General features: G+C 43.5%; 1 protein-coding gene across 4 annotated transcripts in view; it reads right to left on the bottom strand.

Moving 5' to 3' along the window:
- Window positions 1-25,797, bottom strand: part of rtkna (rhotekin a) — a 49,955-nt gene that overhangs the window by 15,644 nt on the left and 8,514 nt on the right. Inside the window, exon 1 of one of the 4 annotated variants that reach the window (XM_047592074.1) lies at window positions 19,760-20,391. The exons of 2 other annotated variants lie outside the window; for them this stretch is intronic. In XM_047592074.1, the coding sequence (XP_047448030.1) occupies window positions 19,760-19,855 (96 nt within the window). In that variant the 5' untranslated portion in view covers window positions 19,856-20,391. Of the gene's footprint in view, window positions 1-8,511; window positions 8,954-19,759; window positions 20,392-25,797 lie in introns of those variants that run through there. One more of the 4 variants, XM_047592075.1, reaches the window with a different exon arrangement.

Genomic DNA, 25,797 nt, shown 5'->3' on the forward strand with positions numbered 1-25,797 from the left:
CGAGCAGGCAAAGCAGACTTAAAAACAATCTGAAGGCAGTGTGCGTGTGATGATAACAACAGGAAGTCTGTGTGTGCATCTGTGAGTGTATCTACTGTACGGCTGTGTGTGGTCTCTCATTAATAACTAGCAGGCCTGCAGAGTATAGATTTATGAAACACAGCGCGCAGGTTCCCAACTAGACTCATAAATAACTGTGGACTGGAACAAGGGAGTATACGTTTAAACTGCAGGGTAGTTTGTTATGAGCAACGGCAGCAGAAAGAAAAGTAATAACAGCAGTGCCCACTGCCTTTTCACCTCTAAAGGGACCAGTGGGAATAAAGCGGGCTGCATTCAAAACACAAAACAATCCTATGTTCAGAAAGAGTAAACTGCATTACAGGTCCTTTCTCATTCGCACGGCTGAAAACAACAAAACCTAATGCAGTCTTTAGAAAAACCCGAGAAGAACAGTGTGTCTGAATTGCTGCTGACAAATGTTGCTTACAAGAAATGTAATGGAGATAATTGTATTCTGGGGCATTCTTGCATAGCTGCATGTGTTTCACAGCTGTAACATTCAAAAAACACAATCCACATCTTAAGATGACAAAGGAGACAGAGAGCGGTCGCCGGGCAGATACTTTTCTAATCGGTACAGTAATGCAGAAGCCTTAATGAGAGTAACTGGCACAGCGGACTATCCGGGGGACCTCGTGAGGCAATTAATGAATTAGGAAACACACATACACAGCAATACTGTAACCTCTTCCGTGCACTTTGCTGGCACAGTAAATGATGTGCACTGCAGTTTGGAACAAAGCCACTGTCTATTACACAAGTTGATACTGCATTATTAACTGATTAGCTGGCTTCCTGTAGCTTCCTGTAATCCCATGTAGAGAAGGGAGGGAAGGTTTCAGGAAGGAAAGAAAAGGGTATGAAACAAGTCTTTCTAAGCCCCTGATCAAAGACGGCTCTGATCTCTCTAAATGAGACCACTCTGGAAGTGCATCTCTAAGTGAGGAGATAAAGTAAAAGGGATTTTATCACGCTGAAAGACACACATAAGACAAAAAGCCGATGGTGTGACATTTAATCCTCTCTGTGCAGGATTTTTATTTTTTTTCACATGGCGTCCTTTCTCTCGTTCTTTCTCCAACACATTCAATCGCTGTTTGAAGCGAGGCGTCAGCCTGTGAGCGGAAGCTGGCTGTGTCACTTGTTGTTTATGCTGATACGGAGGCTGGGTGGAGTTTGTACTGGCGCACAACACTTTCCCTTAAAAATAGTCTCCCAAGACCCTCAGTGTGTGTCTGTGTACATGTCGTGGCGGCTGACAGCTCTCAGCGGGACACCTCACACCTCGTATAACTGAGGAGGAGGCGGGCGAGGACAGATTTGAGCTCTGCTGTGTTTCGTCATTGCCAAGCTGAAATGCTCACGGTCTCGCTCAAATCTCTGCCGGCGCCTAATCAACAGTATGGCTGGGCTTGTATTTTACATGAAGTTATTTGGGCCACAAGCTTTTACTTTTCCCTGTGTACTTTGCAAGACATTCTGCACAGTATGAATAGATGAACGTGTGTACTGTTTGCATTAGTACCAGCAACCTGCAAAAAACAAAAACAAAACAACTGTTTTGTAATCAAATTTAGTTTTCCCTTTATAAGGGATGACTTGAACCAGGTAGTGAAATTAAAATTCAATCCAAAGATAACATACAAAAGGACATGACAAAATGGTTGTTACACTGGAAGGATGGGGACAAATGGCAGATGAGGTACAGCTGAAATGCACAAAGGAAGAGTGAAGGGGACAAGAGGTCACGGTGCCAAAGCTTCTCGACAGAGTAAAGCATCCCTGCTGGGGCCCGTACTATTAAGCTCCTTTTCATCCCCAGCGGTGGGTGTGGTGGTGACTAGTTATCTCACTACAACAAGCCAGTCCTCACACTTGGCATTCAGCGCACTGAGAGACAGTAATGTAAAACTCTCATTAGCCGACTTCTGCGGAAAAATGCACTGAAACTCCAGCGCAGAGCAGATTCAATATGATGCCCCCCCCTCCTCCCACACACACACACACACACACACTTGCTGTGTCTCAGTAATCCCAGGCTTTTCTCTTAGGTTGAGGAAATCGGGGCTAATTAGCTCAGCCAGCCTACCTAGCATTTACACTTGCCAAACCCTCCTCCCTGTTGTCTTTTAGCTCTGCTCTCTTTGCTCTACTACTAAATTCCTCTTCTAACCTTATGTTCGTACTAAAAAAAAAAAAGCTTTGAGGCAGATAACAACTTTGTTCCCAGGTGCCCACTTGTATTGCAGTGCAGCACGGACAGAGAAAACAGAGCTTTTACAAACAAACAAAAAAAACTACATAATTGTCATGCGCTCAAACTTTCAACAGTCTCATGCATCAAATCACTCTGCAAGACACACAAATTTGTAGAGTGGTTTCACACCTATTTAATTCCGATTCAAGGAAATAATATTGTTACAGTGTTGCAACTGAGAAACGAGCAATCGAGGAACGTTATGACATACTCTCAACACTAGATTCTGGCAAACAGTTTTGTGATTGGTAATAATTTGGATTTCTGAAATCACTAAATATTCAGATTTAAAATGGAGCAGCAGCAGCGAGCGTGGGCACCTTGTTCGTGTTCTGTGGTTCATGTACCAGATCAAGCATGGCTATGTGTAGAAAACAACTTTTTTATGTATATATGATGAGAAAGCGGGCTGCTGCTTGGTTATGTAATTATAAGATGGACGTATCGGCCTGTGGGTAATGTGTGTTCACGCTGCAAACGAACCAGTCTGGGGAGCGATCGCAATGAGGATGGAACCAGCCTCTCTAACCGGGCTAGACTTGGTTCATTGGCTCATGTAAGTGATTCACAGTGTTTTCACCAGTCCAAATGATCCACTTCTGGTTTCAGAACAATGACCAATGTATAAAATCTCACGTAAATATTGTAAAGAATGTTGTATTTAAAGTTAATGCTATTGTTTTCTCAGTTTCTTTCCCTTATATAGGCGTTCTCTCCTCTCTCGCCTGTTGAAGCTGCTTTTATCACACTCTCTATTATTCATCACTCTTGCTACTGTTGCCTTATTTAGACCATATGGCCACATGTGTATATATAACATGTGCTGCTCCATGTGAGATCTGCTGGAGCGGAGGTGAGGCTTTTTTTTTTTTCCTTGCTGCAGAGGTTTGTAAGGCACAAAGATAAAGACAAAGCGAGGCAACTCTGTAGTGTGTATACAGCATGAGTGGACTTGAACCGGTATCGACCAGCGAAAGCTCTTAACTGAATGCAGTTCATTATAATATTCATGAAGCCGCAGGGTTTCTGAGGGGAGTTCGGGCAAAAGCAGATATCACTGAACTGACCCCTCAGCCCTTTGCCCTCGAGGTAAAATGACCAAATGGAACAGATGAGGCACGGCTGAATCCCTGTGTGTGTGCACATGTATGAGTGAGCGGGGGTGATTTGAGCTTTCTACAGTTTCGTAAAACACTCTGTTCCTGCATTTACTTGGTCAATAACAAAATTTTGCATTGCCTGAAACGTCTAGCATAGCGTAAAAACTGACAGCAGCTGGATGTGAAATGTAAGACACCTCCAATCTGATGGACAACTTCACAGTCTCGCACTCATTAATTAGCCGTACACCACAAGAACCAAGAGCTAAGGAAAACTGCTATCGCAGCCTAGTAAAAGAGGTATTTTTTGCGCCGCTGTGATTAATGAAGGTCATATTAATGTCATGGGGAACACATGTAAGGTGAGATCCGCTCACAGCCGCTGACTCGGTCACTTGGGTTCCACCCTTCGGCCACTTTACAGCCTTTGCGGTCTGCTCTGGTTACTAATGGTCCACGCTAGCTCTTGGAGTATCTTAGTGTACGTGTGCACACAAATGCATGTAGGTGCATTGACAGACACTAAGAGAATGAATCGGAAAGGCAAGAATGTGGATAAGGAGAACTGAGATTACAAAGCCAAAAGAAAGAGAGAAGGAATATAATTAATCCCGGCATTCATGCGTGGTTCTTATCTCTGGACGCCAGAACATGTTAAACAGATTGCTGGTGGTGTAGAGGTGACCATATTAACATACACACATGCGCTAGTGTCTACACATTCATTTACTCAGCCATTTATCTACACAGAGACTACACACATAGAGACACTGACAATTCAAGCTAATATTTATGAAGCTATGCTGCGAACTTCTTTCTTCTGACATACTGTAAGGAGAAGGACAAGAGCAGGGTCGCTTGTGCCTCACAAGCTTTTATGTTACAATTACACAGTGAATCAGTAAGCATTAATGTGCACAGACAATACAGACAGTGCACATTTAGGCTATCTGTACAGACATTGTTGAAAGAGATTAAGTGGGCCAATAATGGCCTTTAATAGAATACTGGATTCTTATTGGACAATCATTCGTGTAATATAGCCATTTAGCAGAATTGATGGCAGTGCCTTCATAAATAAATTCCTTCATAAATACAACAGCTGCAATTTTTAGTAGACTGTTATTAAGCTTTAAAAAATAGTTACCACCACAGCATAGTGTTTGTTGTCATGTCCAAGCATGCACCATTTATTTGAATAGAGAGCGGTTTAATGTCTTGCTATGGGCTAGATAACTTAGTGTATATCAGTCATTTTGTAGCTCAGTAGAGACTGCTATTGCAATCTTGGCAAGCAATTTACTCTGGCTAACTCAAAAATAGTCATAGAGGTGGAGGGCAGGAGATGGGCAGGTGATGCGTACGCAGACGGTTAGCGATAAGTAAATGTATGTTTCATTCAAAGAGACCACGCCCGTAACTATTCATAACTTAAAGCCTTAATAGAATTTGTTAACACCCTAAAGTTGTCATGAATGGGAGACTTAGCCATACAGACCAAGGCACCAAGGTTATAAACATGTTTATTCCTGCATGGAGTTCTATGAGGATTGACTCGCAACTAGAGTCAGTCTCAAGTGGCCATTTGAGGAACTGCAGGAGGTTTCCACATAAGTTACATTGGTTTTCAAACCCAGTATTTAAAAAGAAAAATAAAGAAGGCAGCTGAATTCATATTATTGTCTAAAAATTCCAATATAACAAACATATGTACAAATACTTGGCTATTGACCCGGTGAGTCTAAAAATATCATAACTGGCCCTGATCGGTCAAGATTTTCCAGCGTGGTGCAAATTGGGAGCAGAGGTCTGAGAGTCATTCTCTCTGGAGATATTTATAGAGGTTGTACTTCACTCAGTTTACAAAAACACAAGCACATTGAAATTAATAAAAAAAATAAAAAAGTAAAAATGTTATGGAGACCATTTGGAAATCAGGCAACATGTGCATGTGCCATGTGCACTTTTCACATTCTATTCAAATCCTTGAGACATTGTGTGCCCTGTGCTACACGCACCGTATGTATCACACACGGTACTAGAGGTCATTATGTGATGTGCATGAAGTGTGCAGAGAATGTTTTTGTTGTTTTGTGTAAAGCTGTATCTGTGACATCATTCTGGTCGATTCTTTGCGGCCCTGCTCGCATTTTATGAGAGGGACGTGGGAGCAGACTTATGCATAGCCTGGGCGGACTATCCGTTACATATCCAACATGTGGATGTGTGCACACGTTTTGTGGCTTATATCAGCAACGCAAGGGCAATTCTACAAAACCAACATCACCTAATCATGGATTGGCAGCACGGATGCAGAATAAAACGCGGAAACAAACACGCACCACACACACAGGTAGCAGGAATTAGACAGACGGGGCTGTATAAATGGATGACAGCTCAGCATCTGCTTCCTCAGTCAGACCTGACTGATAGACATGGATTGGGTCTGACTGTGATCCGCTGGCAGGGGCTCGGCATTAGCTGCTTGTCTGGTGATCCGTCTGCAGGACTGAGCCCTTCCCTACATGACCATCAATCCCTTCACAAGCTCCTCTGCATCGTAAAGTCATCACCCGCCTCTAATTGTCTGTCTCTCTGTTTATCTGCCTGTCTTCTGTTTGTCCATCACTCCTGAGCTCCTCTACCGGATCTCCATCATCGGGCCCAACCACCTCTTTGGTGTACACAAATGCAGTACGCTTTCTCCTTCTCTTCGCTTTCATGTTGGGACTCTCAGGTCAGGACAATCTCAGCGAGAGCTCTGACACTGGGACCTGCCACAACAATAACTTCTGAAAGGAGAAATAAAACTAGGACAGTACATTACTGAGAGAGATTACTGCCATGCCAGTTTTTTTCAGTGGCTCTGTTTAGTGTGTAGCTGAAGTCTGAATGTGAAAGCAAGAGAGGGGAACTGGAGCAAGAGGAGTGTAACAGCGTAAGAAATCCCAGGAGAGATCTAGACTGTGTATGAATAAGTTTGAGTTAGCAGATCTATAATTGGGTGGGCAGCAAGGCAATACGGTAGAAGAGTAGGGTCTAAGTGGCTCATTTTTCATACTACTTCTTAGACAATAGGAAGAGACGCACACACGCTCTCCTTCTCTACAGCTGCTGTCATGCTATGCGGTGCGTAGAGTAATGGGCCGCAGTTCCCCCTGTGTTTCTCAGGCTGAGGACGTCCCAGCTATCTCACCTCCTGGGAATAAGCATCACGAAATATCAGCAGAGAAAACAGAATGACCTCTACTGCAAGCACAGAGCAGTTCCAGAAAGGGCCAGAGGAGGCAGCAAGTCAGAGAAATCATGTGACTGCAGAGGTGAATGAAGGCTGAGGAGGAGGGAGAAGCAAGAAAGACAGACAGATGCAAGCAAAGGAGACACTGGAGACACCCATCCTAACAGAGGATGAGAGAGACAGAAGGCTGGGTGAGACTTGACTGCAGAGAGCTCCTCTGCAGTAAGTGGTTATTGATTGTAAGACGCGGGCTGAAGGATTCCACAGCAAATGAACTGACACAAGGTGCTGACTTTCTTCCTCCCTGTGTAATTGCAAGAGCAATAAAAAATATATATATATATTGTGCCACCCAAAATGCATTTAACAGCAAAAAGAATCAGTCTGGGTAGACTTCAACTGTGCAGCAATCATACCACACCAAAAAAGAAATTAAAAATAAACATCAGCATCAGGAACACTGTGCTCACGATCGTCTGTGACCTTTTCAGCACTAATGATCAGAGATGGCTGTGGCTGTAGCAGTGGTAAGGACAAAGCGAACACACAACACCGCACACATAAACACGAACGAAGACACAGAGAAACACAGACTGTCCTCCACGATTGTAGAAAGATCACGTCTGCCTTGTTCTTTCAAACTCTGAATGATGCAGGTGACCTTTGGAATCGACTAAAATCCAGACTCCAGCCTTCTCTCTAACACACGTCGGGAAGCAGCTCGTCATTAGGTAAAGTGCAATCAAGAGAGAATGTTGTTTGGTTTATTTGTGCATAGATAGAGTTTTAGATAGAGTTGGTGATAGAAATGTTTAAGGAAGGAGTGTGAGGCACCAAACATGCTGGTTAAAGTTAAAGAAACCAGAATGAGCGCCTGCCACATACACTCAGGCTTTCTGGTCACAGTTCCCAAGGGCAAAGAGCATGGAGCGAAAACCCATTTCTGGTAGCTGCTCTGCCCTTTGACTATTGTACTGTGGCTGCATTTAGATGACATACATGCCTCAACTGTGTGGAATGCCCTAAACAAGTCATGACATCACAGTCGTGACATCCTTCTAATGCAAAGCAGAGCAAATTTTCACATGTAAAGACATTTTCTAAATGAGTCCGAACAGTTATTTCTGTGGTGGCAACTCGAGGCGTTGAGGAAAGATTTATTCACAAGTGAAGGGAAAGGCTGATGACTGGGAGATGTAAGTCACTGCTGCCCTCTCCGAGGCTGAGTAATACGTCACAGTGCTGCTAGTCAACATGAAATGTGGAGTTACTGTCCCCAACTACTTCACCAAGAGTAAGGTCTTATTTAAGTGCGATAAAAAAATATATATATATCACTGACTTGTCATTATGATGTAATCGGTTCCTCTCTATCAGTCATACACAATTAGCTGTACACTCCCTTAACAACAAGCTTTATTTTTTTAAACATCAGCTATGGTTTAAAGGTATTAACTTGCGTAAAGGGTTTCTAGCAATTCAACTCTTAAAACTGGTTCATCTGTGGGTAATTTAATTACTCACACACACACAAAAATAAATAAATAAATAAATAAATAAAAAATAAAAAAAACGCGGTTTCTTTCTAAGTGCAACGTGGACCAGTCCTAAAAGTTGATGACTTAAATTGACAAATGTGTGAATCTATTCATCAGAATTCCCCGATGGATGATGGGTCCAATCAGGTCCAGACTTTAAGATAAGCAGGCGAGTGTTTTCAGATGTGACACTGCGTCTGTCTTGCAGAGTAAACATCACGTTATCAGCTGTACTCAATTTGAAGTCTTCCAACACCGCTGCCATACGGCCAGACAGGTAACAGATCACACAGTAACCTCAACAGTCGAGCTTACCTTTTGATTCTTTGAGTTGTTCATCCTATTCAAAGAGGGGCACGCCGTGTCCCAACTCTCCAAAACTGTCAGCACGGAGCTTTTACGCAACAACGGGGTCCGTTCGGCGTCCCGTCCGCAGCGTAAAAGACCTTAACTCAGTTTTCCCCTTGAGGCACATCCATATAGGCGCAAAATGTCACATCCACCGAAGATCCGAAAATAGCAGCCCGCTATTGACCTCAGAAGTTTCGAGCTACCGCACACAAATCATAAACGCCACTCGTTTAGGGGACGTTGGCGGTCATGTGTCGGAGCTCGTCCGCGTCGCCTTTCTCATCGTCATTGTCGCCGCCGTCCGACAATCTTCAGCGTTCCAGTCCGGACTCTAACACACCATCACCACCAGCACAAGGACAAAGACTGACCGACTGATGGACCAACCGAGAGCGTTGTCTGAGGAGGCGGGTGTGTGTGTGTGTGTGTGTGTGTGTGTCTTTAATCTGTGCGTAGCTGTGCGCAAACAGAGTGGATTGAATTGTCATCTGAGACACAGCCTCTCAATGCGGTGTCCAGGGACCTTCAAGGCGCCCTGTTTCCATAAAGTAAATGAAAAAATGTTTTGTTCAGGAGCTTAAACACAGGAGTGCTTTTCAATAAGCTCCCAGATGTAACATCTAACAAAGTGACGAAGAATGATCTAAATCTGTTCGGGAGAAGCTCACATAAAGAAGGATTTGGCAGCTCCCAGTTTGGCCGGAGTTTGATGTGTGTCAGTAAAATCTACTGCAGCCACTAATGTGAACTATACGCCGCCCACAGAAGAAAAAACGTGTTTCTTTTTTTTTTTAAAGTTATGACTCAACTTTTTCACAAGGCACTGGTCAATATGCAGTTTGCTTTACCACTAGGAAAAACATCCCTTTCCCCACGGGTCTTTGCTTCAGTGGGATAAATAAGCAGCTAGAATAGTCAGGATAAATTAGGTCTGCATATATTAAGAAGGTCATGGGGAGTCACAGGACTCCTTATTTATCAATTGATGCAATCTCTAGATGTATGCGCAGAACACAAGACAATCACAGCAGATTGTCTTGTGGAGTTACTCTCCCCAAGTATTTCACCAAGAGTAAGGTCTTAGTTAAGTGCCATAAAAAAAATATGACTATATATACTGACTTGTCAGTTGATCATGAGCGTTTAGTGAAGTGGTTGTATTTGAGTATGTGATCTGATCACTCTCCAGCAAGTTCCTCCGTAACATTTATGTCCCTCTGGGGTGATTATTAGAAATAGTCACTACACGTTCCTCCCACAGAGTTTAATTCCTTGGCAAGGCTAGCTGCGCAATTGTAACTGTAATCCAAATGGGAAAGGAGACACCACGATGTACACAAATAGCAGTAGCTTGGAGTGTACTTTGGTGGCTACACACCAATCTGCCACAACATTACAACCACTGACAGGGCAAGTAAATAACATTGGCCATCTTGTGACAATACAATGTTCTGCTGGGAAACGTTTGGACCTGACATTCATGTGGATGTTATCTAGACATGTACCACCCATCTAGACCAGACCAGGGACCCCCACCCCATAGCAATGACACTCCTTGATGGCAGCAGCCATCCCCAGCAGGATGCAGCCTGACACAGACCCACACACACACAAATGGTTTGAAAACAACTCAAAAAACATGAAAAACAGCACAAGGTGTTGACCTGACCTCCAAATTCACTAGATCCCAAACCGATACCCTCAAGCTTTAGGATCCAAAGACCTCCACTAACAATATTATGTTGCTGAACACCACAGGAGACCCTCAGAAGGCCCTCGTCCATTCTCTGATGAGTCACAACAGATTTGGAGGCATGAGAGAAACCTGCACAATATTAGGAAGGTGGTCATAATGTAATGCCTGATAAATAAAGATCTTCATCTGTCTAACTCTGCTTTTTTGTGTCTGTGTGACCATCTCTCCTTATTGCCAAGCCTATATGAGCACACTGGCAAGTTGCTGTGCAGCGGAGCGTGGTGCCTTGTCAACTAGTGATGTATGAGAGTGATTTGTGGGCAGGCGGAAACGGAAAGCACGGACAAGTGCGACTAGAATTAGGTGTGGGAATAAAACAGAGGGATAAGGGTGAATCAGCAAACAGAGTGGGGCTCAAGGAAATCTGAACCAGAAAACCAATAATGCCACGTACCAGGATGCATTTTTCAAGATTATAATGAAAATACACCTCTACAGGATACATGGGCATCAGGCATTTATGTTTTAAGATTTTCCAAAATGTCAGCAGACCCAGTTGGATACAATCTTAACAACGGGACACACAACACTTGCTTTGTTGTGCGTTGTTTGTGGGTGAGCTGAGAGAGTGGAATGAGAGACATGGTCCAGAGATGCAGCAGATGACGTGTAGGAGGATCAGGACGGAGGAGGAGAGAGTCTGTTTGTGGGCTGCATTGGCTAATAGCAGCAGAGCAGCAAAGTCCATCTCAACGGGGCAATGACACATCTGCTCATCTGCCTGGCTCTTTACATCCAGCAAAAGGTCATTCAGTGTGGGAGCAGAGGGCACACCCACTGAAGCCAAAAGCCAAACTTAAAAAAGCCAAATTTGCAATGCAGTCATGTATGTATTGCAAATCCCCCTCTCATTGCTCATCCCTCTGTGCGACTATGAGTGATGCAACAACGAGATGAGCCTCGATAACTTAGGACTTAGAGCTGTAAATATCCAACAGTTAATCAGATTAAAGTTTCATCAGCAGGTAGCTGTGGCAGGAAGCCAGCCACAGAAGTGCTGTCAGAGGCAAATTTCCGCTCACACCAAACAAGGCAGGGAGAGGCACAATACCGCTACGAGGATGCTCAGAATTAACGGACTAAACAGTCATAGCTTAAAGTATCCACAGGCTGGATAATAAGAATGTGTAACTGACCAAGCAAAAACACAAACACGGATGCAATGTTCAAGGAATTTGGATACACAATGAGACGCATATTGGCAGCATAACTCAGTGGGAACAGCTGAGTGAACGATAGCATCATGTGATTACACCGCATGAGAGGACATTCCTGTAGCTGGACTAACCTACTCAGCCCTCTCCCTCTGAGACTTCCTACTGACTCACCGACAATAGTCCTTTCCCCCAAACAAGCATCTTCCTTCCTCTGTACTGCTACTGTATGTCCTCAAGACCCCTTCCTTCCTAATGTAGCCAATTATAGAACATTTTTTTCCTGTGTAATTTAATGAGAAATCTTTTCACAAGCTTAACTGAGAATGAAATCTTAATTTCAATCATGGCCCAAAGGAGGAGCTGCCGAGTAAATTAGCGTGCCAAAATTCACAACTTTGTATTTTTTCTGTGTTCATATTTCAATCTGCAGAGTGTATTGACAGTAGTTGTTAAGGGACATGTCTGTGTTTCCCTTTCACATATTTTTCAGAGCTTTTTGTTTGGCTAAAGCTCTCGGGGGCCATTTCTCCTAGACTAAGCCAAAGAGAGAGAACGGAAACCCAGATAGGTCTAATTTTCTGTACTGCAAGGTGCCCGGCGTAAGAATAAAAATAAAAGAGTGCAAGCACGGCACTTGTGAAAGCATTCTTTCTTTTATGGTAGCACCTTAAATCTAATCACTGCTATCACATGGCTAATAAAAACAACGTATGTGCATATCATTATGTAGCATTAAACCAAAAAGGCACCACTCGTGACTGGCTGTACTGTATATGAATTGAAATTACTGTTTTAATAAGAAGTGTTTCAATATACAGAAAATGGGTGTGGTGGATGTATTTTAAATGCATGGTATTTTAAGTCCCTTTGGATACATGAGCTCAAAGTGCTGCTTCAAATATTCATATTAAAATTTATAGATCTTTACATGTGACCTGATAGAAGCAAGTCATTTACTCTCTCCAGCCCCCTGTTGGCCATAAGAGAGCACGGCTATCTCTAGAGAAACAGTACAGTTCACTCCTTTCCTTCATTGTCACTGCAGGGCCGCGCCGCGTGTCTCGGAAACCACGTCCATATTTTCTTGTCGCGGTTTGGTCTTAAACAAGGAGCAAGAGCAAGCGTGTGGAGACCTGCTTTTCTCCCAGGAGTCGGGCAGCCTTGAGGAGCTGTAGAACAGGTCATGTGCACGAATGTTGTCTTAAAACAACCCTATAGAGACATACAGTTTGGAAATGGCCTTGGATAATTGTGTAAGTTGCAAAAAGAGTGGTCATATTCAGATGTACGACTGTCGGTCTTTTTGGACTTCACAAAGACCGCTGTGAACTTCAGCTGAGAGGAACATGAGCTGTGCGTTAGTATGGGGGTTAAAATAGAACTTCTATAAACTTAACATGCGTACTTACATAATAACCTAGGGGCAGTCTTTTACTGACATACTGACCAGTGACACAGTGCTTGACAGGGGCTGGATGAATGGGGGGTTAACAGGGGTCTTTAATCAGTGTCAGGATGCCAATGAGTTTATCGGTTTGTCTCAGCCAATCATATTGAGCAATGCTTCTCCCCTGAACCAACAGGAATGCCCGTACAGTTAGTTAGCCAGTGTCAATGAAGATAAGATGGATTAACCTTTTCATCTCCTGCAGATGATGAGGTTAGAAACACATATAGTGGCATATGGACACCTTGAAACTCTGTTAACGTGAGGAAGCTTTACAAGAGCAGCTTAAGTAATGCTGGGGCAGAGGAGGACATGGAGGGTGTGTATGTACAGTTCACGTGAATGCATGAGTGCGTGCGCAAGAAGGGAACAAAGAGAAGGTTTTCGCAGGAGCACAATAGCCCATGTCAAATTCATCTTCAGCTTTCAAAGGGTATTATATGTACCCCTCCCACACACAGCCTCTCCTAATGTGACTCCGCGCTTTTGACCCCAAGTACCAAACATAACATCAGCTAGCTAGAGAGTTTGTTCCACTGATCTCATCATGGTGAGACAGAGAGGCTGGTGGGGTAATGGAGGGGTGGGGTGGGGTAATGGAGGGGTGGGGTGGGGTGGGGTGGGGGGGACACAGCTCAGCCATGCCTATCAGCACCTCGTACCACAAAAGAGGCCCCTTTCAGCAGCCCCAGCCCTTTTAGATCTACCTAAGCCTTAGGACCCGGCTCCTGCTGACCCGCCTCCAAACCCTGGAATTCCCCCGTGACAGTTCGCATTTAGGTTTCCCCTTAACAGCCCGGCCATCCATCTTCTCAAGGCCAGACAGTCGGGAGCACATGTCGCAGAGAGCGCAAATGATTCAGCTCGCTCTGTGTCAGCGCAAGTTTAATACGATTCAAACATTCTCGGCATGGAAGCAGACACACTAGGCGCTGCGACAGTTAGACGTGGAGACAGAGATGATAACATCATTGCATCACATAAAAGAAAGTGGTCCCTCTTGTCCTCGATGAAAGGACAAGAGGGCTCTCGGATGGTCGGACGGCAGTCGCACAAATTTTTCCACCTGCCAAGCACACATACACCCACTCAACCAGTGACACCAGATGCACACTGCAACTCGGCGCCTGTTGAACACTTTACACCTTGCTGCTTGAACACAGATACACTGAAGCGGCCCCAGAAGATAAAGTCTTTAAAGTTACAGTAAAGCTGGTGTTGCTGTTCATGCTCTCCACTGCAGGCGAACGAGCACTTGGGAATGGTTTGTTTTAATGGAGATAACTGTTTTCTTAGAGAAGTGGTTCCTACTTGTTCTCTTTAAACATCCCTCATAGTCTCTCGCTCTCATTGCACAGACACAGTGTTGATACAGACGGAGAGATGAGAAAAGAGACACAGTCGCATAAATAGGCTGAACGTGCACACTTAAAACTCCCACACACACTGCACATAAACCTCATCAAAGACAAATAAATCAATAAATTCACTGCATGGCTCATAAACCGGCACATAATAATGCAGACCCCGTAGACTTTATCTCACAAGCAGGAAAAGCGTACAAATAGACCGCACAGACGCAGGCGTAGATTGGATCCACATGGACAAACACAAAAGCAACATCTACAAGCTTCGTGAAACACATTACCAAAGCGCGCTCCTCAACACAACAATGCACGTTCGCACATAACCTCCTGACAGCCAGACTGCGCCACTCGCTGCATCTCCAGAACATGGTCAGATGTTTTTAATTACATGGGAAACATCATTTGAAACGGCTCCGCTTGAGAACAGCGACTTGTGAGATTGTAAACAAAATAAATCAAACGCAGGTTCAGTTCCAACCTGCTGATATGAATAACGCCTGCAGACTCAAATCAAAGAGCTTAAGCGGCTACAGTTTTCTTTGCTACTGCAAGAGCAGCAGAAAGAAAGGGGATTAAAGAAAGGTGACGGCGAGGAGTGAGATAAATGTGTGTGGAAATAAGACAGGAGGAAGGCACATTTCAGGCAGAGATAGCAGGGATAGGGAGGTGAAGTTAGGCTCGGAAGGTGCAAGGAGGCAAGCTGATGTTACAATAATAACACCTTTGACTCAGTGTTCTCTCCTTCTCGCTCTCCTGGCTCATTCCTGCTGTTTTTCAAGGGAAGCTGGCTCAGGCTGCGGCATCTTACTGGTTCCTGCTCACACAGACAGCCTATTCAGACTGGCTTGTGCTGCTGCTCCTAACCGCTGAATGGGCGATAGCTGGAGTGAGGACTGAGGTGCTGGGGGGATACAGCACTGTGCTGGGGGTTGGGGGATCTGGGGTGCTGAAGTGAGGCGAGCAGCCAGCTGATTTGGACTGCAGTCAGTAGAACTGAAGCGAGCTAGATGGTGTGTTAGGAACTGGGTGTGCTGTTCCAAGAAGGAGAGGAGAGCTTGGCGGGTAGTAATGGGTGTGTGCGTGATGTGATACAAAGCCCTCTTTCACCTCCACCTCACACACAGGCCTGTTTGCCTTTGGCATACTGCACTGGAGGGTACTGTAGCGGATCGTGCTACAGATGCCAAAGTCACACTTAAAAACACACAAACACACACAGTGCTAATAAAACATACTGTTTGTACGCTTACAAATAAACATGTCTTTTAAACCGCTGCCCTAATATAGAAAAGTCTATGAAAGCCCAAAACAAATTAAAACCTAAATTAAACAACCAGGATGATCTGCTTTACACCCTTAATTAAATTTAAGATTACATAGCTTTACGCTATTAGCTTATTGGTCTTTCCAAATATTTTCTTACACATCTCATAAGCACATACTGTATACACACAGATGATGTCAGCAGGGAGTGGCATGCTATGAAGTGGTCTGTTGCATAGGAATGTGTTTTGGGAAAGACGCGACTTGTGTATCCAGTATCACAAGAGCGTTGGTGCCGTTAGCTTTAGCACACCTTCCACTATAGCGTCTGGTGTAACTTAGGCTACCTAAACAACCTCCCAGCTGAACTAACACACACACACACACTCACCTAGAGATGAACACGCATGCAGATTTTAACTGCTGGCTGACTGCTTCGTAGAAGGAAATGGACGACAATAACTTATGGCGAGCGGGATAAAAGATGAAGTAAAAAAAGAAAATTAAAAACAGGACTGTAACTACAAATAAAATTGTGCTTAGCAACAAGTATAAGCCAGATAAGTGCAGGGGACTGAAGCTAAAACTTAGATGCACTGTCGTTCTGTCTTATTGCAAATATGAATAACCTTTGCTCTTACTCCAAATTCATCACTGGGGTAGAGATTCATCAGTTCAACTCCAAGGTGCAAGACGATACTGGTTCACTGTCCGAATGCAGGCAGGGATTAACTGCTGCCAATTTGGCCTTTGCCCTTCCAGGACCTCCTACATTTAGAAAGCCTTAGATCCATGGGGCCCGAAGGGGCAGGAGCTGAGAAATATCTAACGCTTTGAAGGCCTTATATTCCGCGGGGAAATGGTAAAGCAGCCACACACAGTTGTCAGGCACATGACAACATGCGTGGAGTTACGCAAGTTCAGTTTCAAACAGAAATTCATCAATCTCAGTGGGCGAAGCTTCTGATAGGTTCTGCTCAAACGGTCGAGGGAGCTTGACAAGTGGTCAGAGATCAGATGAAGAGCCGCACCGGCCAGGAGATATTTATGGTCCGTATCCAGCGCCTAGGATCTGTAAAAATATCTCAGGCATTGCCAGAGCTAAATTTAGTTTTGGGGAGCGTGTGAGAGGTCAACGTTGGTCTTTGGTGAAGTAGAAAGAAACTCCCACCTGACCTCCATGTGAGTCAAGCAGGGTCAGAAAGGAACTACCTACAAACTGAATTTTGTAGCTGGCATAATATTGAGCAGGATCGTTAAGCATTAAAAGAAATACTGTTTGAAAGTCCAGTAAAATCGACAGAGACCCGGACAATGTTTTGAGTTTCAGCACTATCTGAAATGCAAATAAAATGAAAAAAACTTGTGGACAAATACCAAACTGTTGATTTATAACACCTCCTAGTTTGTGCTCTCCGTGCATTGAACAAATAGTAATGGGTCCGTTCTGCCTCAACAAACACAAAAACTCCAGCAGAACCCCTAAAAAGAGTCTCTTCAATATTTCATCAGATGGTATCACTGCAGTGATCAGCAGCAGCAGCAGCAGCTAGATAACGTAAGTATTCACAGAGAAAGAACTGTACTTTTACAAACAATGGCCGACTGACAGAATGGTGCTCAACACAAATCCTGCTTTGATAACTTGGGCAAAAACACATGACCTCAGAAACTCTGACATTTAACTCTGCGATGCAGACTAAAATTAGATCACAGAGAAAGTGTCCATCTGCAGCTCTTTGGCAGTCAATGGGAATCAGAGAGGGAGAAGTGGGGCATTGCCTGGGGAGGTGAAGAAGACTATGAAGAAGACTTAGAAGACTAAGCTATGGGCTATTAAATATAAAACAGATAAGTAAAAAAAAAAATGCTGTGTGTATATGAGACTTTTCCGATAGGAAATGGTGAGCACATCCATATCAATGACAACACGTTCAGTGACATGACGTTCTCACTCCCAGCGGGAAACGGTAATTACACGCGACCATTTCCTGTTTCCCATCAGCCACTTCTCATTTGAGGCAAATCCGGTGTCTTGTAGCAAAAACACTGAACACACTTTACATGCAACAAAAGAAGAAGCATTATGTTATGGGCCCCCTAAGAGAGGAAGACTGCAGGAAACAGCGCAGTTGGGCCAAGAATGTAGCCATTCTAACAAACGTGTTAAAACCTGAAGAGCAGAAATTTGACTTCCTACTGAGCTTGAAAATAACACAATGCCTGTTCTCTCTGCCCTCCTGACACAGCAATTATATGTGCCTGAGGAATGTCGGAACTTCAATATATGCACAGTCTTTTTCATTTGCTCTAAAATGACACACACACTTATCTACTGAGATGGCCAGTGCAGGAAAAAGTCACAAACCAAGTGTACTTCTGTGTATCTCCTTCTATACGTGTCAGAGGAGAGTGGTTTTCAGATAGTATATTTTGCTGCAGGGTAAAAAAAAAAAAAAGGTTACCGTAAACTACCTGCAAATCCTGGTGACCCAACAAGATGTTTATGAAAGACCCTGGAGCAAGAAACTTCCACGGCTTGCTGAAATTACAGTGGTAGACATTTGCAGCTCAGTCACATACAAAGAATCCCTGTCTCATAAACCCACCCAGGCAGAGGAGGCATGAGGGAGGGATGGAAGGAGAGGGTAACTGAATGGATTAACATGTGAGCAAACAACAGTGTTTACTAGCAAAAAAATAACTGGCCAGACTCTTAATGCCTCTAGGCAGCATGCCAACAAGAAGGTTTTTCCCCATGGTTAAATAGAGACTCATCATCTTGTGATTAAACATGTCGACCATTGCAATTGAATTTACAAAAAATAAAACTGAGGCAGCAAAATGCTTAAAGATATCAGACAGGCACGTTTATTATGTGCATTCCACCTTAATGTCCTTGATTTAATATAGAGACAACGCACCACTTTTCCAGTCGATGTCCAAGCCGTAAACAAGTTTACTTATCAAAGGAGACTCTGTGACAAGACTGAACAGCCCGATTAGTGCCTGATCAACTTGTTCGTTGAAATAACTCGTGACAGCTGATTTGCGACAACGGATCTCAGTCTACAGGGGCCATGAAGCCATGAGTGAAATCGCGTTAACACTTTCACAAATTTCGAAGACGATTTTAGGATTACCTAACCACAACACTCCAAAAAGAGACAAAACTATAGTTACAACAAGTAGATGTTAGCAGTTCAGGTGACATCATAGACATTTATCTTCTCTTATGTGATGAAAAGCCAGAAACCTGTCACGCTCTGTGCCACTTGGCACAGGTAGATGAACAAAGAAACACCTCACATGCTAAATGATGCCAAACCGCTTGCGGGTACAACACACCAGTAAGTGATATCACCCAGCGTGCAGCTCCTGTGATACAAAATTGAGGTGTTTTAGGACTACATTTAATTTCAGATAGTGAAAAAGACAGAGTCATCTCCAAACAGCTGCAGCCCAGACATCCAAAATCTGTTCAGACTTTGGGGCCAGAATATGTACTACAGAGAATTCCCTCTGAAATTCCTGTAATATTTCCAATGGCCACGTGTCTAATCTTCGCTTTAACGGTGCAAAGTATGAATACGACTATGGAGATCTGCAAAAGGGCAGTCTGATGTGGGATTAGTGATGAACTAGAGTCACATTATATGGAGTGACTCCATACCAGCCTACTCTCTCACACATACAGACATGCACAAATTCCCCCAGAGGGACTTATGAGGCACATATGTGCAGCTGTGTACTGTGTTTGAATCCCTGTTGAAAGGGGAGACACTAAGGGAGAGATAAATAGCGCGCAGTGTTGTTTTCTGTTTGCTGTCAGTAAAAGCTTTGCCATCTGCAAAGGAAGAGACCGCAGTAGTGTCAGTGCAACTTGTTTGTCACATAGAAAGATTCTTCAATCAACCACACTGTTAACTTTACAGCATGCCAGAGCACAGCTGCGCGCTCACAGTTAACACAGAGATGTAGTGCACTTTCAGGAGCACATGTCTGAAAATAGATTTCATTTATCTCGCTCATGAGTGATACTGATCGAGTTTCGGGTGGATCAATCATGAGAATGAAAGCCAAATAGCTGGACACATAATATCACACTCGGAGTTCCACTGACACACCCCAATTAGAGATTGCTCAAAACTGATCAACAACACCAAGAACGGGTCCCGATTAGCGGAGGCATGTGACGAGCAACCAGGTTAGATACTTTTACCTGTAAACTGAGTGCAATCTGTCGGATATACATCATATTGAGGTCTTCCAGTATCCACAGTTTTTCCTCCATGTTTGCGTGTTGATCAGTTGGCATCCTTTATGCTGATAATCACAGAGCGATGTCCTTTAACTTGTTTTGAATCATCAACGAGTTCAAATCGCTACCCCGCAGGAACCGGGGACAGAAAGTTCATGATGACAGCCTCCTGTGCTGTCGCCGCTAGTAAGATCGGCGCGTAAAACACTGCGTAAAACTTCCGCTGCTCATCCAAAACAAGACTACCAACTCTGGGAAAGCAGGCAGAGGTGGAGTGGATGACAGCATCGACTGCGCTGGAGTAACACAGTTCATAAAAAAAAAAAATCCCCCAACTCGTTCGCGGCGCGTATTCTTCTTCTCTACTTTTCTCCGGGCAACAAAGATTCTCTCAAACACCCACAGTCAACACCCAGCGGCAGCGAGGAAAGAATGGATCCTTTTAAAATGCAATTCTTCTCTTTGTGTCCTTGTGTCCCTTTAGTGAATGCCGTCTGTCCTCTGTGACAAGAGACCTCTCCACAAAAGGGCATCGCCTCTGCAGGAGTGATCGGCACAACTACTCCACTGTGTGCGCCCTGACGCTGCCCGGCGCGGCGCTAAATTAACCCCTGCGACGCGCCGCTGGTGATGATAATGAACTTAAAAAAAAAGAAGAACGAGTAGAAGAGAGAGTGAGGGGTATTGCTGTAGCTGCCCCCACGCCCTTTTAAACAAACAAATAGCAAATACCGTACCAGCACGCAAGCATAGCTGGGTGGGGAGGCTTTGTTCTTTTTACTAGCTTGATAATAAATGGAGAAATTATAACCGTGGCAGCTGGCGCTACTTAAGAAGTGAGTAAGACTGAAAACCGCCCAAAAATGTCATCCAACACTAACCTCATTCAGAAATGTCCCCGTACGATACATTTTGACACTATAACAGAAACAATTTTCCTATTTTGTTTTACGTTTTCTAAATAAAACCTTCGTGCGCAGACATTTGAATGATTATACCCTTTAAAAATGTCACACTTTAAAAAGGCCTGCAGGTTCCTATACAGATCAAGAACTTTTAAATATTTATAGTATTCCTCTTTTGGCAAGTCTTACAGCATCCAACAAAAATCGTCTGGCCCAAAAGAACAATATATATATATATATATATATATATATATATTGAGCTTTTTTGTTTAGGTTGCCTGATCTCTCAGTCCCCTGAAGCTCACTCCACGTGGCTTTCAGCCATAAACTTCCTCTGTGGGAAAAGTGGTGTACGGTCAGTCTGCTTCATCCTGTTCTCCTCCCCAGCGAGACAATCCTGATCCTCTTACAGCTGTTGTGTGTGTGACGTGTGTATCCTTTCCTTGAAGCGTGGGTAAAACTGCAAACTGCAACCAACCCCTCAACAGGAAATTGGGATCACCCTACATACTTTTCACTCAGATTAATAAAAATACTCACAATTTTCCACTTCAACTACACCGAGGTGGACCTGGAACGTTCAAGGGGTCACTGGTTGATTCCAAGGGCCCATTACTCCTCAGAGGAACATTATGGTAGATAATGTGTAAGGATGTTTTTGACTACATTCCTATCATGACATTCAGCTGCTCCACACAAAAACACACACATGCCCATATGGTACTGGATGACTCTACAGCATGCCCGCTAAACTTTTAACACATGCAAACAGTGAACACAAAGGAGCTGTGAAAGGCCTTTCACCTCAGAGTGGGTGCAGTAGCAGTCCTGGTCAATTCCCCCCAGAAAAGCCTCTACAGTCAGAGTTTAAATCGCCTGGCTAATCTGTAGCAGACACCACAGTAAAACAGACGATCTATTGTTCTTGAGGAGGAAAGAATAATAGTTAAGTTGAATGGTTAAAGGGTGCTAAAAAAACATTTAAGGATTGTTGCACTCATCCACTGGACTCGCTGTAATACATACGAGTCCACTCTGAAAGTTGATTTGACAAACTTCGGATCTTGAAATATATTTGTTTGATAAAACATCAGATACTTCCATACTAACTTATATTAAAACATGTGTAACTCCATTATTAAAGTGACACAATTTCCCTTCAAGCTGCTTTCATCTTTTCATCGACTGACTTTTGCTCTTTCTTTAGGTTCTCCGTTATACCAGCAGCAGTTCATTGAAACACAACAAGCTACAGGTAAATGTTCATGCAGCAAAACACAAAGACTGGCATCTTAAGACAAAAGCCTAGAGGCTAAACAACGACAGACAAAAAAACAGGTATTATTGCAATGACAGGGCATGCTTGGAGGCAGACGACCAGCTCGAACAGGGAACATCACTGCTTCTTGGCCAGGCGCCACTGAGGATGAGGCAAACACACATATTCACACATGATTTGTGGTTAGTGGTGAGGCCCAGCACCTTAAAGGCTGACTGGGATTTTGCTATGTTAAACAGTAATTAACTTCTGATGACATGGTGGACTAGCAGCTTGTGACTAAAGGCCTTGTCTGACTGTAGCAAGGCCAGATGTGCTAATTGCCAGCTATTAAGGGGTAGGGAAATCAATGCATTATATAATCCGTTAATCCAATGCCGACCGAGGTTTGATCAAAACAGGGAAAACAACACACACACACACACACACACACACACACACACAGAGGCAGAAACTTGCGTAATAGGTTGAAAAAGGGCTTGACTGCTTTTAAGACAATACCCGGTGACTATGTTGTTTTGTAACGGATGTGTGGAGGAATATGTAAAACTTCCTTTCATACACCTAATCAGCTGGAGGAAACGTGCTGGAGTCAGGGTTTTGGGTCAGCTGGTGGTATTTGGCCAACGGAGCAAGACAGATTCACAAAATCTGTAAAAACATTAGTTGATGATTAATCAGTTAGCTGAGTGAGATGTTACTGGGTTCCAGTTTGTGTCTTAAAATAAAATAAATGAAAGTTAAAGGGTGACCAGGACACATTTTCTCATCATTTAACATTTGATTTGAGTTTGTTACGACTCTATTTTTAGCCACTCTGGATCAAGGCACGGTGACCTCACTCTGTTTCGCCAGACTGAAATAACAGGATGAATTTCGATAACACTCTGAAGAGGTATTCACACCATGAATGCAAACCTGACCCCTCCAAGCACCACCACGAGGTTCGTGTTTGTTTATAACTTGACGAATTACACGTTTTTTCCATTCATTTTTATAACGTTGGTTAGCCCTTGACCTTTGGCCCAGAGCCATTATTAATAAATGTGGCTGGGGCTCAAAAGAGGAGATTCGGGGCGTGAACATTCCTGGCGTGATCACGTGAAAGTAGTGTACGATATTGAATGTGGCGAAATGTCCAATTATTCCAGGAACAATGCAAAAGATGTGTCCAGAGGCATTAGTAGGTGTCCTGTACAGGCAGATCCAACCATTATGTCTTAGCTGCTAATCAGCACAGATTATCGTTCTTTTTTACCTTGTTGTCACATTTTATGCTCAAAACAGCAGAGCCCAGGATGAAGGTTTAAAGCTATCTTTAGTCAAACGCACAGTGCGACAGCAGAGCAGGGCAGGGATACACGCAGGGAGCCTGGCCCCATACCACAACAAAGCACCCCAACAGTCATCTTAACCCAATCTGAAAACTGAGCCCCACCACGACTCCCACTCACTTGAAATAAATACACACACACAGACCTACACTTACACAAGCTAATACACACCTAGACGTAAACAGACTCACACACACGTCGTTAAGTTGCTGCAAAATAGTCTAAGACAAATGCAGATGATCAGGGTTTGTCGGTGTGATTATAGCTTGCTAAGAAAGAAACCTTCCTGTTGTTTCATTCAAAGGGCAAACACATAAAATAACATGAGATTATTTCAGCGCAGTTTCACAGAGTATATTTACAGGCAGATGATTGAACCACGACAACATGAAAAGAAGTCACCCGAAAAAGAAAACCCGATAAAACCCTAAATCTGCTTCCGTTAAAAAGCCACAAAGGTGCAGCGGTTCACCGCGGAAAGGTGCTGCAAAATGTCTTGTGACGGAAAAGCTACAGAGAGAAGATGCTGCAATCCAATTTAGAAACTAAAAACTTAAAGTTAGCGTGCTGTGTAAAAGAAAATCTGGCTTGACAAATTTGAATATCATAAGACTTCAATTGCATGGCCTTGCTACGGTAAGCACTGGATCACATCTGCTCAGCCTGATGACAGCGGAGTGTGATGAGCTGTGAAACCAGACGTCTCTTAAGAGAAATCCCCCTGGAGGTCAGTTCTGAGTTAAAGAGCATGGAAACCCTGCGCTGACAGCCTCAGACCCATAACTCAGACGCGGAGGCTGTGTAATGACATCATAAATCTCATAAACGGCCTACCGTGTTATTTGTTGTATCAGTTTCAGTGTGACACACCTAATAACAAGTCCGGCTGCGTGATCCAACATGTACATCAACATAAGGGGATGCGTGGCCCCTTTAAATGATTATCAAAACTTGAGAAACGCTGGCGATGAAATGTCACAAATCATGTGGCCCCGATTGCGAAAATTATGAATCACAATCTGTGGGGTAGCTTACTAAATCTGTGGGAGACCAGAGCAGGGAGCACTACAAACACTCCCTTCTCTGGTATCTCGTTTCTTAACATCACCCACTGTGAAGGAAAAAATGGACTCCACTGCTCAAACACACATACACGCTTAGAGACAGTTCAGCAGTTTGGCTACCTCCCAGAATCATTGCTGACTTTCAGGAACGCTACCTCAGCCGGACACAGGGGACTGCGGCATCTTGTCGCTGGATCTGGAGAACTGGACATCTCAGTGAAAAAGAAACCCGCTCATTAGGAAATTCATCTCCATTGATTTTTACCCTCTGGGGTGCAGGCTGAGCAATATCGGAGTAGATGTGCGTTTATTTATGAGGACGCGTACACCAAGGCAATACCTTTCGTATTTAAAAATGTGAAAGCTGCTCTAAGATTGCTATGAGGGGAATACACAGTGGACATGAAGGAAAGGTGAACAAGAAGAGACAACGACGCGTCCTGGCTGCAGCAGAATATGAAATGGAGCAATGGCTCCCTCTGCAGGGCAGCAGCAGCAACAGCAAGATCTGTCACAATGCACGCCAGAATTCTAAAGTGCAATAGGTTGTACTATACCTTACTGAATAATACAATAAAATAATAATCATGCATTAAGTGGAGATGGGTGTCGCTGTCAGTTTGGTGCAATTAAATAACTCAAATCAGAAGATTCCGAAAAAGAATGTTGCTTCTGTTTACGTCAAATCAGACAACACTGAGATGAGTTTCACAGAAATGAGAGAGACAAAGGAGAGAGAAGAAGACTCATTGTTCCAAACATAAAAAGTCAGACTTCTCAGAATAAATCCAAGTTCCGTACTTGCATTTGCCATGAGCTCACTTTGTCCAGACAACAACACATGCTTTCATTAGAGATCACACAAAGGGGCTGTTTTTGTACGTCTGGGTACCATCATAAACCACAAATCTAAACATCTGCAGAAACAATGCACTGTATGAACCTATACAAGTGCAGAGAAGACATTCAGGGGACTACAACTCAAACTGACAGGGATAACAGCTTTATAGGTTTAACGTTTTTTTTTTGTTGTTGTTTTTTTTCCAGCAAGGAGAGAGGAGGCAGGAAGCCTAATGAGGCAATTTGTTGAACAACTGGGTACGAAGTCAATTTCTGGGAGCTAATCTTTTTAAATGGTCTATTTAAATATGGTATTTAAATTAATGAAGGCATTTTAAATCTCCTATCTTAAATATGCACATTACAACGCATCAAACTTAAAATTGTTGCCTCAATTGGTTTAAAACAGAAATTGTTTCATACTTGGTTAAAACTATATCCTGCAAATAATTTAGTATCTTATCTCTAAGATTTGCTATCTGGCTGCACTGTGCAGAATTCCCTTGCAAGGGTCTGAACACACAAACACACACACACACACATACATACATACAGCATACATAATGACATCAATGTC

Source organism: Mugil cephalus, chromosome 8 (assembly GCF_022458985.1).
Source record: "Mugil cephalus isolate CIBA_MC_2020 chromosome 8, CIBA_Mcephalus_1.1, whole genome shotgun sequence".
NCBI classification, from domain to species: domain Eukaryota; kingdom Metazoa; phylum Chordata; class Actinopteri; order Mugiliformes; family Mugilidae; genus Mugil; species Mugil cephalus.